The 16568-nt window shown below is 43.7% G+C and overlaps 1 protein-coding gene across 2 annotated transcripts; it reads left to right on the plus strand.

Annotated features, from left to right (window-relative positions):
* Positions 1 to 634: 634 nt before the first annotated feature.
* ZNF343 (zinc finger protein 343) lies at positions 635 to 12272 on the plus strand. 2 transcript variants are annotated; one of them, XM_049100767.1, is made up of 3 exons: positions 635 to 890; positions 7894 to 7952; positions 12079 to 12156. In XM_049100767.1, exons 1-3 carry the CDS (start codon positions 651 to 653, stop codon positions 12137 to 12139), a joined length of 360 nt encoding a protein of 119 aa, XP_048956724.1. In that variant the 5' UTR covers positions 635 to 650; the 3' UTR covers positions 12140 to 12156. The 2 variants fall into 2 exon arrangements, with proteins under 2 accessions (XP_048956724.1, XP_025324847.3); XM_025469062.3 differs by lacking the exon at positions 635 to 890 and adding an exon at positions 982 to 7728 and having other exon boundaries at positions 12079 to 12272.
* Positions 12273 to 16568: the final 4296 nt, after the last annotated feature.

Consider the following 16568-nt stretch of genomic DNA (forward strand, 5'->3'; position numbering starts at 1 on the left):
GAATAAATAAAGAAGATTTAAAAAAAAAAAGAGAGAGAGAAATCTCCTTAGAGACTTACTTTATCTCTAATATCACCCTCCCCCCAACTTAAGGTATATAATCAATCACTCCTCACAATTTCACAGTGCAGGTCTTTCTGCCCATGGTCCTGTCCCTGTGCTATCATAAAAGCACCTTTTTTCACCGAAGACCTCTCAAGAAATCTTTCTAGACAATTCCCTCCTGGACCACATCACATCACCAAGGACCACAACTGCTGCATCACTTGGTAAGAGTATGTTTAGTTTTGTAACTGGCAAGCTGTCTTCCAAACTGGCCGTACCATTTGTTGCACACATGGCACACGCAGAGGGCTGTGTGTATATCATAGAGCCTAGGCCTATGGAAATTTAGCTCTGTCACGGGAGGAAAGCAAACAAAGCTGAAATGCAAAAACTCAGGCCAGAAGCCAAACCACAAATGCTTTGGGACGCCAGACCCCAGCCTCCCAGGGAGGATCTGGATCCCGAAGCTGTGCAGGGAGCTGCCGCAGAGGCTTCTGGGGAGTGTAGTCTTTCCGGAGAACCCGCAGAGGGAGCTGTGATTTTATACAGAAACCACGACTTGTTTTACGGGGCGGCTGTCATCGCCAAAGTCATCGTCCTAGTAAATGAGACCCGCGAACGAGGAGCGGCCGCCTTGGCCGCAGCGGGAGGCGGTGCCCGCGGGGATTCTGGGAAGTGTAGTTCTGGCGAGGACCCGCCCGGGCCAAGGGCCGACCGGCCGGATCCCGCCCGCGGCGAGGAGCGAGTCCTCCTCCGGTCCTCGGCCCCTCGGGGTCTTTCCAGGGGGGCTAGAAGGGTGGGCAGAGGGCCGGCCTGGGGTCAGGGACCCAGCTAGAGTGCGGCAGGTGGGGAGTGCGGCGGCTCAGGCCGGCGAGTGGAGTGGGGGGTAGGGGTCACCTGTGGGGAGGAGGGGGCGCGCACGGGCGGGGGAGCAGGGTGACACTCAGCCCGCCCTGCATCCCTGAGCTGGGGGTGCTGCGCCGACCTCCCTTCCCTGGCTAGGCCGAGTGACTTGAGCCTGCATAACTTTTATTTTTGAAGGGAGTGGACATATCCTGGGCCATACAGTCCCCGAATGGGGACAGCTCCAGTGTGCGTCCGCGGGGTTTGAGTGTGGGGCTGAGTTCAGCCAGGGTCAAATAACAAACACCCCCGCTGTTCGGTGGAGCCCTCGTGCGTTTGGTGTTGTGCCCAAGATTGCGGATCTGAGAAACCGCCAAGGAGCCGACACCGATGCAAACACACGAGGGTTTATTTACAAGCTCGAGCTTGGGTCCAAGTGTACCCGACACAGCGGAGCAGAGACTTGGAGCCCGAAGTGGGTTACAGCTGGGTTTTTTATAGGCTGGTCTAGGGGATTTTCAGAAGGGGTGGAGGAATTTCTCAAGTTCTGTTTACATTCTGGTATGGGGCTTAAGAGCATTGAGCTCTGTTCTCATTCTAATATGGGACTTTCTACCGGGGTGGGCTCTGTTGTCTTTCTGATATGGGATTCTCTGCCGAGGGCAATTCTGAGCTCTGTTGTCTTTCTGATATGGGATTACCTGCCCTGCCGAGGACATTGAGGACATTCTGCAGTTTTTCCCATAAAGTTCAGTCTTATTCACAGGGACCTAAGATGGCCGTACTTGTGCTAATGCTAAACTTTAGGTGGGATGGCCTTAATCTTTCTCGACCTCCACATTTGGCTCAGGAGGTATTTACTTGGGTCCTGCAACTAGGCCTGGTTGTGGAAACCCAGGACTGATTGTGAATGTCAGGTTTTGGGTTGTTGCTTTTGGTGGGACTTACTCTTTGGGGCCCATCATTTGGAGTGTGTGGTGTTAAGTTTTTTAGTAACTAGGTGGAAATGAGACCGCCAAGGCAAGCGAGGGTCCAAGAACAGATTTTATTGCAGGCACCCTCGGGCGAGGTTCCACGACTCACGGGGGAAAGAGAGTGAGTCGAGGAAGTCGCGCCAAGACAAGGTGGTAGGGGGTTTACATAACGTTGTAAGGCAGAACGGTTTCCTATTGGTTGGCTCATATGCAAAGGAAGGATTGCAATCCAACCAGTCAGAGTGATCCTCACTATGCAAAGGAAGGATTGCAATTCGACCAGTCAAAGGTGACTTCCTCCTCTGGGGTTTGAAGGGCATTGGGTTCGGTTGGGGAAGTCCAAAGGAGAGGTGTAAGGGTCTGCTCAAGCTGTCAGCAGGTCATTGGTCCATTGGCGTCCCAAGTGGAGGTGGTGACAGGAACCTCAGCCATTTTGGCGTATCCGCCATCTTGAGGAGTTTCCCTTCCCGCCTGGCCCCAACATGTGGAACATCCAACACGCATTGATTTGTTGGGGTTGGGTGGGTGGAGATGAGCTTGCTGTGTTTGAAATATACTTGGTTTGGGGGTCAGTGTTTGGAGTCCCTGGGGGTTTTGGGGGAGTAGGAGAAGTTTTGGCCTGGGACAAACATCCTATAGTGATGGTGGACTGAACTAGTGGGGCTTGCATCTAAGCAGTTTTTTGAGTGGGGGTAGGTCTGCTTCTCTGGGACCTGTTGTCTCAGGTTTGTCTTGGCATTTTGCTTTGTGGCAAAGATTTTGGAGTTTGGTTGTCATGTGAGTGGCCAGTTTGGCTTATTCCCCCTTTTCTGATTTTCCTTTGTGTGTTGTGGGTCAAACCTCTGGCCTGGGACTTAGTGGAGTTCAGTAGGACGGGGACCTTTGACTTTGACTTTGCTGACTCTTGGATTCATTTCTGGCATCTGATTGGGTCCAGGAATCAGGGCTTTACTTTTAGTTTTAGTTTTTTGTAAGGACAAATTGTAAGCCTACCAGTAGAGTAGTACAATGAACCCCCATGGACCTATCATATATTCAACATTTATTTATTTATTTTTAAAGATTTTGTTTATTCATGAGAGACACAGAGAGGCAGAGACCTAGGCAGAGGGAGAAACAGGCTCCCTGTGGGGAGCCCAATGCAGGACTAGAGTCCCAGGACCCTGGGATCACGACCTGAGCCAAGATCAACCACTGAGCCACGCAGGAGCCCCTATATTCAACATTAATAAATGGGCAGCCAATCTTGTTCCATATACATCCCCTCAATGCTATGTGTGGATACACTTAGTTGTTACAGGGCTTGACCACTACTGACATTACCACTGTTGCAAATGGCTTGGCACTGTACAGCTAGAGTTCAAATCTAGGAACTTTCTAGCTTTGTCAGCTTGAGCAAGATTTATAACTGCCTCAGTTTATCATAAGACCTAGCCTATGGGGTCTTCAAGAGGTAAAATTTGTACAGTGCCTGGAATTGTGTCTGGCATACAGTAAGAGTTTAGTAAATGTTAACTGTTCCTAATAATATTACAACTTGAAGCCCAGAGGCATTAAAAACGATCAATTCTCTATTTAATTTTTTTTTTTTTAGATTTTATTTATTTATTCATGAGAGACACACAGAGAGAGGCAGAGACACAGGCAGAGAGAGAAGCAGGTTCCATGCAGGGAGCCTGACGTGAGACTTGATTCCAGGACTCCAGGATCACGCCCTGAGCCAAACGCAGATGCGCAACCGCTGAACCACCCAGGTGTCCCTCAATTCCCTATTTAATAGGAACATGTCAGGGTAGGTTGTACTCTAATGCCCACACCTGATTTTGTCCGTTAGAAGCTGTCTACATTCTTCTTTGAGGGATCTGAAGCTTTCTTTTTCTTTTTCCTTCAAAGGAAGGGGAGCACCCCTCCTTTAAACTTGGGGATTTCTAGCCTGGTATCTGGGGGCCAGGAGATAGTCCTGAAGCTCACAGTACCTCTTTCATCCTCACCACCTGCTTATATCCCTGCTTGCCCAGAGAGGAGTGGGTGGAGAAAGAGAAGACTTCTGGACTCCTGGAGCCCACTTTTGGGTGTGGACCACTGACCTTGTGCATTCCTACAGTGCTTTCTGAGTTCCAAACCATGGACGAAGTTCCTTTGCTTTTTCTGACATCTTGTGTCCTATTTGAGACACAGAGACCTTGTTTATTTCTCTAGGATCCCAGGGCAGATTAAGGTCAGGGGCCTTTACAGAGAATATTACTCCAGACCAGGTTGCCACCATCCTTCCCCCAGCAACTTTTCTCTATAAGTTTATTCCTATACATCTGTGTTCTTGATGCTTTTGGAAATGCTTTTTTAAATGTAAGTTTCGGGATCCCTGGGTGGCGCAGCGGTTTGGCGCCTGCCTTTGGCTCAGGGCGCGATCCTGGAGACTGGGGATCAAATCCCACGTCGGGCTCCCGGTGCATGGAGCCTGCTTCTCCCTCTGCCTGTGTCTCTGCCTCTCTCTCTCTGTGTGACTATCATAAATAAATAAAAATTTATAAAAAAAATAAATGTAAGTTTCTAGGGGCACCTGGATGGCTCAGTTGGTTAAGCTTATCTGACTCTTGATTTTGGCTCAGGTCATGATCCCTGGGGGCGTAAGATTGAGCTCCGCATCAGGTTCCAACGCTTAGCCCAGAGTCTGCTTGAGATTTTCTCACTTTTCCTCTGCTGTTCCCCCCACTCATGCGCGCACACACACCCTCTCTCTCAAATAAATAACTTTTCTCTCACTTTCCCTTTGTCGTTCCCTCCACTCGTGTGCACACACACTCTCAAATTTTAAAAATCTTAAAAAAATAAAATAAATGTAAGTTTCCAGTTGTTTCTACCAATATTTATAAGCACAGTTAATGTTTGCATATTGACTCTTTATATCCTGCCACTTTGCTAAATTTAAATTCATTTACTTAAGATTTTGTTTTGATATTTTGCATCCCAGGACACATTGATATAAATAAATGTGAATGTAAATAAAGACAGGTTTGTTTCCCGTAGATCATCAGTTTTACTAATTTTCTATGTATCCTTCCAGTATTTTGTTTTTATGAAAAGACAAAGATTAAACACACACATACATGTTTATGCCACCCCACCTTTTCCTAAAGATGTCTTTGGTTAAACTGAAGTCTTTAATCAATATGTAGTAAGACTTATCCACTTCTTCCTTAATGGGTTCTGGATTTTATAGTGTTATTTTTTTTTTTTCTATTTTAGAGATCTGTCTTTCCCCACAGTCCTCTATATATTCTTCTATATGTTTCTAAAATGTTTATATTTTTTTTGTTTCTAATCTTTAACTCTTAAACTGCTTGGAACTTATTTTTATGTAAGATGTGAGCTAAGAATCTCATTTCCAATCAGATAGCAGCTTGCCTCAATCCTTTATGAAAAGAGGCCATCCTTCCTGGCTGTATTGAGATGCTGTATCTACCATACACTAAAACCCCAAATATTCATGGAGTCTATTCTCTTCCATTTACTGTCTGTTCCTGCCCTAACACCACAGTTTTATTTTTTGTGTCATTATATATTTTCCCTTTTATGATAAAATACAACACAGGAAACAAAGCCACACAAAAGGGGTATGTAGAATGAGAAGGAAGTGAACACCGAGGTCAAAAAGGAGAACTTTGTTGGTCTCCCCTTAGATGTCCCTCCATTTGTTTCATTCTGATCACAACTTCGTCCCTCCCTTCCAAAAGTAACCTTTCCCTCAGTTTCACTAAGGCCAGTCACCTAAATATGCATCTCTAAACCTTATAGATTAGCTTTTTTTTTTATAGTTTAGCTTTTTTATCTTAAAAAACCTAATTATGATTTTTTAAAAAGACTTTATTTATTTGAGAGGGAGAGAGAGAAAGAGAGCATGAGCAGGGGAGAGAGTCAGAGGGAGAGGGAGAAGCAGGCTCCCCACTGAGCAGGGAGCCCAACCTGGGGCTTGATCCTAGGACCCCAGGATCAGTGATCTGAGCTAAAGGCAGATGCTTAACAGACTGGGCCACTCAGGTGCCCCCTAATTACGATTTTTTTCAAAGTGTCTTTTATTTATTTTTTTAAAATATTTTATTTATTTATTTGAGAGAGAAAGCGAGAGAGCACCAGCAGGGAGAGGGGTGGAGGGAGAGAAGTAGACTTCCCACTGAGCAGGGAACCTGACATGGGGCTCCATCCTAGGACCCTGAGATCATGACTTGAGTTGAAACCAAGAGTTAGATGCTTAACCGACTGAGCCACTGATACCTCCAAATGATTGTATTTTTATAAGGAAATAGATTTGTCACAGTGGACTTGGCAAACAGAAAAGGACAGTGAAATGAATCTGGATGTACTGTATATAAATTGTATAACTTGCCGTGTCTGAGACACCTGTTACAGTCAGTGCACTGCCAGAAGATCCTGTCCATGAGGGACTGTTGAGATGTGGAATTTTGTGACACAGTGTGCTGACAATTTTTGTTTTCTGCAGATGTATAATATGAATTATACTTTCTGTATAGCCATAGATAGATTCTCATTCCTGAGGTCTCTTGTAATGGAGTAAGAGAGATATTTATTCACCATTGGGAAGATGAGACAGTGAAAATAAGATATATTTTTTTTAAAAATAAGATAATTAAATTGATTTCTCTGGGAAATAACAATATCCAGATTGAAGTTGGTTTTTTACACTCATTTATATATTTTGTAAATATTTAAGTCCCTTAGATCCCATCTTTCCTATATTTTCTTATGACAATCTACATGCATGCAGAAAACCTGAAGGGTTTGCTACACTGAATGTCCGTGTACCCACCTGTGTGGATGGATAGATGTGACGACGCCAGTACAGCAAAAATGTGAACAGTTGGGTCACATGTTAACAAGGAGATTCTCAGGTAGAAATATTTTACCTTAGATTTATACACACGTATCCACACATATATATATCCAAACACTTACACACCTAATCAGTTTACTAAAAGACAACTGGAAGTTGTCCTCTCATGGTAGGTTTTCTGACATTAAACTGTCTTGGCCATTTCTGGGATAAAGTCTACTTGGTGATGATGTTTTATTATTTCTTTAAGGTACAGCTGGATTTAGTTTCCTAATGTTTTATTTAGGATTTTTGCATCTAGTTTTATAAGTAGAATTGACTACTGGTTTTCTTTCTCTCTCTCTTTTTTAAGATTTTATTTATTTATTCATGAGAGATACAGAGAGAGAGAGGCAGAGACCTAGGCAAAGGGAGCAGCAGACTCCCAGTGGGGAGCCCGATGTGGGACTCGATCCCAGGACCCCCGAATCATACCCTTGAGCCAAAGCCAGACGCTCAACCATGGAGCCACCCAGGTGCCCTGGAATTGTGCATTTTGACAGATAAGGAAGAGTGGCAGGGGCCAGACTTGAGGGTATACAGGCTGGAAAGGGATGAAGAAGTGAAGTCCGAGGAAGCCCTGGAGCCTGAGGCGCCACGTCAAATGAGGAGGTATGAGAGGACAGGGCCCCTGTGGAGGAGGCCTGGGCTCCGGCCCACAGTCAAGCTCACTGCATTGTCGAATGGCATCTCCGTAGCACAGGTCCTGGCTTCATGGAAGCAGGATGGGCTTTTACATGTCAGACACCGAGAAGTCAGCCCAGGCAGCACAGGCAGCACAAGTTGATCTGGAGATGAGGTAACTTCCACTGGCCCTTGGGCAGAATTTCACGGCAGATGCCAGGCTGACTCTGGGGCCATGATGTTGCCTGGCCCTTCTGCCCACTGAGAGCAGGGCCAGGGGATGGGTGTTGCCTCTGAAAGAGAGGGGCGACACAGAGACCATGAAGGAACGGACTCAAAATCACACAGTGGAAGGTGAGAGCTGGTGGGCCTGCAGAGGCACCGGGGCGGGGACAGCGAGCTGGGGTTTGGGGAGGATGATTCAGTGCCAGGGGCTCCTTCCTGCCCCTCCGGCCCAGAGGAGCTGCTCTGGGGGCGTCATAGGCGCCGACCCCTCAGAGCTGCTGTTTCTTCCCCCAGGTTTGCCTTCTCCAGCTACTGACGGGCTCCAAGAAAAGGAAGGCAAGCCCCAAATGCTGGTGAGTCGGGTTAGTTTTTTTTTTTTTTTTCCCCCTGAAATGCTGGCTTATTTCCCGGAGAATGAATGCATATTCTCTTTCTCTCTCTCTCTTTCTTTCTCTCTCCCTTTTTCTTTTTCTTTCTTTCTTTCTTTCTTTCTTTCTTTCTTTCTTTCTTTCTTTCTTTCTTTCTTTCTTTCTTTGTTCTTTTTTTCTTTCGTTCTTTTTCTTTCTCCCTGATTCCATTTATTTATTTATTTATTTATTCATGAGAGACAGAGAGAGAGGCAGAGACATAGGCAGAGGGAGAAGCAGGCTCCCTGCGAGAAGCCCGATGTGGGACTTGATCCTAGGATCTCGGGATCACGACCTGAGCCGAATGTTTTATTTCTTGGAAAGAGGAAAGGCATTGGCTCATGCCTGTGTGTCAGAGACTGTCTTAGTCATTTGTGTGTTTTTCTTTGTTGCAAAATATACCCAGAGTATATATTAAGAGTCCAGGAAGCGTTTCAATGTAAGTGGTATTTTTGAAAAACAGATCATTAAAATTTTAAGTGTACTTTTAAGTTTTACTCCATATCTGCCCTAAGAAAACTGCACACTGGACATCTTTTTACTTTTGTATTGCTGAATTTTAAAAAAAATTGTTATCTAAATTCTAGTTATCATACAGTGCAATATTGGTTCCAGTAGTAGAATTCAGTGATTCATCAGTTACATACAAATGCCCTGCTTAATGCCCATCACCCATTTAGCACATCCCCCACCCATTCTCCTCCATCAGTCCTTAGTCTGTTCTCTATAGTTAAAGAGTCTCTCTCTCTTTCTCTCTCTTTTTTAAAGATTTTATTTATTTATTCATGAGAGACACACACAGAGAGAAGCAGAGACACAGGCAGAGGGAGAAGCAGACTCCTCTCAGGGAGCCCAATGTGGGACTCGATTCCTGAACTCCAGGATCACACCCTGAGCCAAAAGCAGAGCTTAACCGTTGAGCAATTCAGGCATCCTGAGTCTTTCTTTTTTTAAAGATTTAATTTATATATTTATTTGAGAGAGAGAGGGGCTCCATCCCAGGACCCTGGAATCACGATCTGAGCCAAAGACAGCTGCTTAATGGACTGAGCCACCAGGTGCCCCATATAGTTAAGAATCTCTCATGGTTTGTTTCTCTCTTTTCTTTCTCCCACCCCATGTTCATCTGTTTTGTTTCATAAATTCCACATATGAGTAAAATCATACGAATCACGAGAGACCTGTTGCCTTTTCTCCAGTTTGCTCATAGGGCAAGGATCCTGAGCCAGGAGGGGCAAGCTGAGAAAAAAAACATGCTGTTTAGTGGCCCTCTTTTCAAGCAGGAGTGTTACTGAGAGCTGATCTTGTTCCTTGCTCCAGCTCCCAAGAATTGCCAAGAGGCGCCAACATCCTCCCCTGGGGGAGAGGCAGGTCTAAGAACTGAACCAGCAGTGTGCTCCCTCAGGTGACTGGCTTTATTTGGAACTAGCATAGGAGGTTGAAGTCTCAGCAGTGCTGCTGAAAACAATGGGGATTTGGGTGGTGAACAGTTAAGGGGAAGCTGCAGTTCCATGAGGCCAACAGGCTATATGCTTTCTCTTTTTCAGGAAATTAAAATACCCAGTAGAAAGGCCAGTTGCCCTAGTGATGACAGTTAAAGTACACTTGCAGTTGAGGGAGCCCAGGTAAATGTGTGATCACAAAGCACCACTGCTTAGGTTATAAGAAGTAACTTCATAGGAATCAGAGAATTAGAGTTGTAGAGTCTTTGTACTGTTCTGAGTTTCAGGAGGGATGCACATTGCGAACCTTTCATTCCTTTTATGCCTGCTTCCGTCTGTAATATCTGTGGTCAGGGGTAATATGCTATGTGTGGTCCTCAAGGGTCGCTATCACCATCAGACCCTATGCCTGGAGCGTTTGGTGTGAAAAGCATTATCATCAAATGTGTCTCCAGTATTTTCAAGTTAAATACCTATTAAATTCCTTGTTAAAAAAAAATCTAGGGGCACCTGGGTTGCTCAGTGGTTGAGCATCTGCCTTTGACTCAGGTTGTGATCCTGGGGTCCAGGATCACCAAGTCCTGAATCAGGCTCCTGCAGGGAGCCTGCTTCTCCCTCTGCCTATGTCTCTGCCTCTCTCTTCCTGTGTCTCTCGTGAATAAATAAATAAAATCTTTTTTAAAAATCTAAATTGTGAGCACTTAGTTCACAGAGTATTAAAAGTATGTGGATCACATCACTTTTTTTTTTTTTGGCACTTTCACCTGCTGCCGCAAATTCTGAAGATCAGGTGTGTAAGCTAAGAAGTGTCCTCATTGTGCACCACTGCTATGGGCAGACATTGTAGATCATCAGCAGTTTTCTGAGGAAAAGAAGCACTTTAACCCGACCAGGTTAACGTTTTTGTTTGTTTTATATTTGATTGAGTTGTAATAGACATATAGCAAAGTATGCAGTTCAGAAATGTACCCAGACTCTCAGGAAGTGAACACAGCCATGTAACCAGTGCCCAGATCAAGGCGCAGAACACTGCCACTCGTGAGCATTACACTCCTGTAAGCCTTCTAATCTTCCAGACGATACTCCCCCGAGGATAGTCCTCTCCTGCCTTCTAACATCACAGATTCCTTTCCTACTTTTTGCGTTTTTTTTTTGTTGTTGTTTTTTAATGAATGTCATCACATAGTCTGTACCTTTTTGTGTTTGTTCAACATTGTACCTGGGATTCATTTATGGTAGTATTTGTGCTTCATTTTTCTTCATGGTTTGTTTTTATATGTTTTATATGTTTTTATATGCCCCCCAATAGGCAAGGTATTCTTGAAGAAGAACAAAGTTGGAAAATTGGATTATCAGCTATCAGGATCTCTCATGATGCCAGGGTCATTAAGACAGGGATATTGGTATAAGGATAGACAGGTGAGCCGGTGGAGCAGAAGAGTCCAGAAATAGGCCCATACATAGAATAGTGACCTTACTCATAGTAAAAGGACTGCAGTGTGTGGAGGTAGACTTCAAAAGAAGTGACATAATTGGTTACTGGCCATGATGTGCACCTGTCATTTACATAGTGATTGGCGGACTGGAGAGCTGGCCTCAGAGTCTGCTTGAGGCGGTTACTTGCAGTTAATATGCCACAGTAACTGACATTTGAACCATTTTGGTCGGGGTTTGGTGTTATTTAACTAAACTATGGCAACTGAGATTTGCACAAGGAATGCCTGTACTTAAAATGGGTGAATCTTCTAAAGCAGTGAATTTTAAATTATACCTTGATAAAGTGTCAGGTTTTAAAAGAAGATTAAATTATCTGTAAATGCCCCTTCCCTTGAACATTACTGCCATTCCCCTGCCAACTGTTTTGCACACGTGACATTCTTCGCTATGTGACAAGTGAAGCATTAGGGGCTTTATTTTTAGCATTAGGGCAGGGAAGAGAGATTTTATTTTTTTAAATGATTTTTTATTTATTCATTCATGAGAGATACACAGAGAGGCAGAGACACAGGTAGAGAGAGAAACAGGCTCCTCACATGGAACCCGATGTGGGACTCGATCCCAGGACGGGGATTACACCCTGAGCCAAACGCAGATGTTCAACCGCTGAGCCACCCAGGTGTCCCTACAAAGACAGATTTTAGTAACCTGCCTCTCTTACAGATGCACATCACTGACCCCATCTTTTCTTTGCAGTTGAAGATTGTTCCATTTTTTTCCTCTAACTCTTCACCGTCCCCTGATGCCCAGCACAAGCCCCCATGTACCTGTGCTCTCCTTCTCCAGCCCATCCTCTCCTCTTCCATCTCAGAGTTTAAAATAAATAAAATGAATCCTCAAGGTCACTTTCCTGAGCATTGCTTGGGGCTTGCAGATTGATTCGCAGATCTCTTTGCCAGCGAAATCCCAAGGGCCAGGAATGTGTTTTTATGTGTCAGCTGTGTGCCCCTTAGATTTTAACACAAAGCCTGTAGGGGCCCAAAGAACTTGATACAGAGAACTGTGTACTCTGAAAAGAACTAGGTCAACTTCTCACATATCCAGGCTCTCCAGGGCCATCAGAAAGGATCGACTCCTCACACTGGGAAAATGGATGGTGGTTTGCTGTCTATTAACCTACTGCTTGTTTTTAGGTACCGGTTACACTCCGGGATGTGGCTGTGGTCTTCACGGATGCAGAATGGAAGGGACTAAGCTCTGAACAGAGGAACCTCTACAAAGAAGTGTTGCTAGAGAATTATAGGAATCTGCTCTCGTTGGGTAAGGATGTGTTCTTTCCTTCATTAATTCAGTAGAGATGTATTGGCTATATACTTGTGCCAGAAAACATTTTAGACACTTAGAACACATTAGTAATAAAATAGTAACCCCTGTCCATTAGGGCTTACTTTCTAGTACGTGGTGACAGACGACAAACCAAAAGCTTTAGATGCAGGGATCTCATAACACGGTATGTTAGAAAGTGATAAACGCTACAGAGTATAACATCAGGATAGAATAGAGCAGGATAAGGGAGTATTGAGTGTGAGAGGTGCCTGACTAAATTTTTCAACTGGGGATTTGAAATCAATGAGGAGGGACCATGTGACCAAAGATAGAATGTGCTAAGGGAGTTGGAACTCTGGGTGTCTGGGTTAAGAGCATTTCTGGTGCAGGGACTTGTTGTGCTAAAATGTTCCAGAAGGGATGTACCTGTTGGGCATAAAGAACTGTAAGGTGGCCAGTGAGGTGGGAGAGAGGGGGACAGTTGGCAACGGAGAGAGTAGTGAACATGTCTTCTGCTGCAAAAGGCACAGGTACATGTCAGAGTTTGTATGGCTTTTGGGTTTCGTAAGTCATATTTTTTTTCATTTACTTAAAAAAACTTACATTGGTTGTTTAAACCTGGATTGGTAAACACTTTCAATTAGGACATTACTCTGGATCAAGAGGTGGCCAGCTTTTTCTGTAAAGGGCCACATAAATTTAGGCTTGTAGGCTATATGGTCTCTCTGTAACTGCTCCGGGGTTGGCCCTTGGAGAGTAAAATTGCCACAGACAACATGTAAGCGAATGAGTGGGGGCTATGTTCCGATAAGACTTGATTTGTGAACCCTGAATTTTGAATTCCATATAATTGTTATGTATCGTGAAATATGATTATTCTTTTGACTTTTTTTCCCAACTATTTAAAAATTCTTGGTTGTGGACTATACAGAAGGAGACAGCCAGGTTTAGCTTGTGAGTTGAGTTGTCCCACTGCTTGTTCTAGCTTAGTGCTGCCCAGTAGAAATATATGAGTCAGGTGGGCTATTTTAAATTTCTTAGTAACTGCATTCTAAAAAGCAAAAACAAATGAGTGAAATTAATTTTAATAACATTTTCTTTAACCCAGTATATTAAAAATCTTACCATTTTAACATGTAATCAATATAGAAAAGTTAGATTTTTTTGTTACTAAACCTTCAAACTCTGGTGTGTATTTTCCAGTGAGAGCACATCTTAATTCAGACTAGCCACCTTTCAAGTGCTCAGTAAACCCGTGTGACTCATGGCTACCACATTAGATCATGCCGTTCTAGATATTTTATCTAGATAAAACATGTAGAGAGGAGTCACATTTTTGGAGACACAAACTAGTTTCAGGCAGAAATTTCTTCAGCAGTTTCCTTCAAATGGCATAGCTATTTCCCCGATATGAATTAATCACATTTTCTTCCATTTCCATCTTGTCCCTTGTGTTTTGATCTGATCCATCAATTTTGGGTTCATCCATTTTGGTCTGGTTCTGTGGATTTTGATTTAGCCTTAGCTGGTCAGCCTAACTAGATTTTGTTTTTATTTTTAGTTTTCTCTTGTCCTATTATTCTCTTCTTTTCTGTTAGTACGTTTAATAGGTTCAAAGGAAAATGTTAAAATGACCTAGTTCATATTATTCTTGATACTGGAAGCCTTGATTCCTTTATTTTGCTCAACACATAATATTCTACAGTTCTCCGGTCTCTCATGGGCTCTTTTGGGCTTTTCTCTTATTTCTTTCTCTTTTCTTAGGCTGATCCAGAGGACTAGTGTCACATACTTTTTTGTTGTTGTTGTTTTTCTGTGTCTCTATTCATATCCTTAAGGAATTTGTGAACTTTAATGATTTTGCCCATCACATATTACGATAAACCCATTTTCTCTGTCACTTGTGCTTTACCTTTATATTTCTATTAGGTTATAAGACAGCACAAGTTTATTCTTAGACTTGTCAAAAATTGAGATCATAGTGTTTTTCTTCCAAAATAAGCTTTTCTTTTTTTCTCTAATTCTTTACATACTCATGTTATGATGTCTCTTCTTCTCTACAGCTAGAAATAAGTGGGCCAATTTCCACTGAAATAATCTTTAAAGCTTTCCTAGAGGGAATTTTTGAGTTAGCTTAGACTAGATAATTCTGTGATAACAAACCCCCTCAAACTTTGGTGGCTTGTCATAGCAAATGTTCCTTTCTCACTTATATTGCCTTTTGTCTAAGTTCAGATGTAGTTCAGCTCTGTTGGTTCTGGAATTCAGACAAAAAGAACAGACTCATCTGAGTCCTGAGGTTGTTAAGAAAGAGGGGAAAGGAGCAATGATGGGATCACATAGTGCATCTTTTCTTTATTTTAAAGATTTTATTTATTTATTTGAGAGAGAGATTGAATGAGCACAAGCCAGGGGACAGGCGGGGGAGAGGAAGAGGGAGAAGCAGGCTCCCTGTTGAGTTCAGAGCCTGATGCAGGGCTTGATCCCACTACCCTGAGATCATGACCTGAGCTGAAGTCAGCCAGTTAGCCAACTTAGCCACCCAGGCACCCACATAGTACCTCTTAAAACTTGTTTGGAAGTGGCACTAGCTATTCAGTCATCATTGGCCAAAGCAAATCCCATAGCTAAGTCTGATGTGCTTGTGATGGAATTGGTTTGGACATAAGGCGCTGGAATCCTGAAATCATGGGCCATGTTTTTCTTGTCTAATACTGAATCTACAGAGCTTAATAGAGAACCTAGCACTTAGAAACTTCTAGTAAGTATTTGTGTGGGATGGGAAACCTGAAATTCAGATTTATTTCTTTTTAAAAATATTTAATTAATTTATTTATTTATTTGAGAGTGAGTCAGCATGAGAGAGAGCAGAGAGCACAATTGGAGAAGGTGGGGAGAGGGGCAGAGGGAGAGGCAGACTCCCCACTGAGCAGGGAGCCTAACATCCCAGGATCCTGAGATCATGACCTAAGCCAAAGGTGGATGCTTAATGGATTGAGCACTCAGGTACCCCCACAATTTGTTTCATATATAATCTCTGTAACCACTGATTCATACACCGTTTCCTACATTTGGAAGCTCTTCAGACCAAGTGACTTTTTACGTGGATCAGTCTTGTTTTGTAATAAGAAAAGTCATGGAGGTGATTTCATATAGGTCACAGAGACGGTTAGGCCCAAGTAGAACTGAGTAATGGACAGTTACGTGTTGATGTCAGTATCGATGGCTTAGATTATTTAGTAGAAAGGGAAGGTGAAGGTAACTGAAGCTGTTTACAGCATACAGTGCTTACTTGAAAGGTTCCTGTCTCACGTGTTTTGTTATGGATTTTGTGGAGTGCAATAGAAAATGGAATGTGCAGAAATGAATATAAAGGAAATATTGGTGAGGAACAAATTGTGTTGTATATGTATTATTAATTACAGATGTGGCATAAGACGCTCTGTCCTAGGACAAGACAGAGCTGCCCGGCGGCCCTATGTAGGGCTTCTCTAACTGAAAACTCTCTCTCTCTCCAGCACAACCAAAGCCAGAAATCTACCCATAATTTGCCTCCTGCCTTTTGGCCTTCTCCTGTCAGCAATTCCTAAGCCAACATGTGCACTAGATCTTTCTGGGCTTATATGTAGAGAATCAGTTCAATCCAGCAGACTCTGTTCCCTGGCATCAGGAGCAGCAGTATCTTGCTCAGAACTGCTGGAGTGGAAATACAGAAGGTCAACAGAGGGAAGGTGGCTCCCAACCCTTGTGTGCGAGGACAGAGGAGACAGAGACCTTAGGTGTATTCCCTAGCCTGCCCCTGGGACAGTCAGCAAGAACTAGAGAAGGCATAATGGTGGTAGAAATAGAGCCCACCTCAGCTCAAAGGTGAAACCTTGTCCAAACAGACTGAGGAGCGGAAGAAGCCTCAAAATCTGGAGCAGTCAGCAGTATGGACTGTGAACCAGATTGTAGCCTGAAATCATACTTAATTACAAGGTAGAGGACCCACTTATAAGGGAAACCCTATGATTGCAGGGAGTATGGGCGAGGCTTTAAAGTTAAGTTGACCCACATCAGATGCCATTGGATACACTCAATGGAGAAGCCTTATATGTGCGGTGAGTGTGGCCGAGGCTTCAGTGAGAAGTCATCCTTCATCAGACATCAGAGGACACATTCAGGGAAGAAACCCTATGTGTTCCTGGAATGTGGACAAGGTTTTAGTGATAAGTCAACCCTCAGAAAACCCCAGAGGATGCAGTCAGGGGAGAAGTCTTGTTTGTGGGGAGTGTGACCAAGGCTTTTGTAGTATGCCAGGTCTCAGCATACACGACTGGACACACTTGGGAGAGAAGCCTTCCTCGTGCAGTGAGTG

The sequence above is a fragment of the Canis lupus genome, chromosome 24, assembly GCF_003254725.2.
Source record: "Canis lupus dingo isolate Sandy chromosome 24, ASM325472v2, whole genome shotgun sequence".
In the NCBI taxonomy this organism is placed as follows: domain Eukaryota; kingdom Metazoa; phylum Chordata; class Mammalia; order Carnivora; family Canidae; genus Canis; species Canis lupus.

Excerpts from the sequence above, each read along its gene's own strand:
- ZNF343 (XM_049100767.1), top strand. The coding sequence starts at position 651 with ATGAGACCCGCGAACGAGGAGCGGCCGCCTTGGCCGCAGCGGGAGGCG. Across the intron at positions 891-7,893 it reads ACCCAGCTAGAGTGCGGCAG|GTTTGCCTTCTCCAGCTACT; the intron begins GTGGGGAGTGCG and ends TTCTTCCCCCAG. Across the intron at positions 7,953-12,078 it reads AAGGCAAGCCCCAAATGCTG|GTACCGGTTACACTCCGGGA; the intron begins GTGAGTCGGGTT and ends GCTTGTTTTTAG.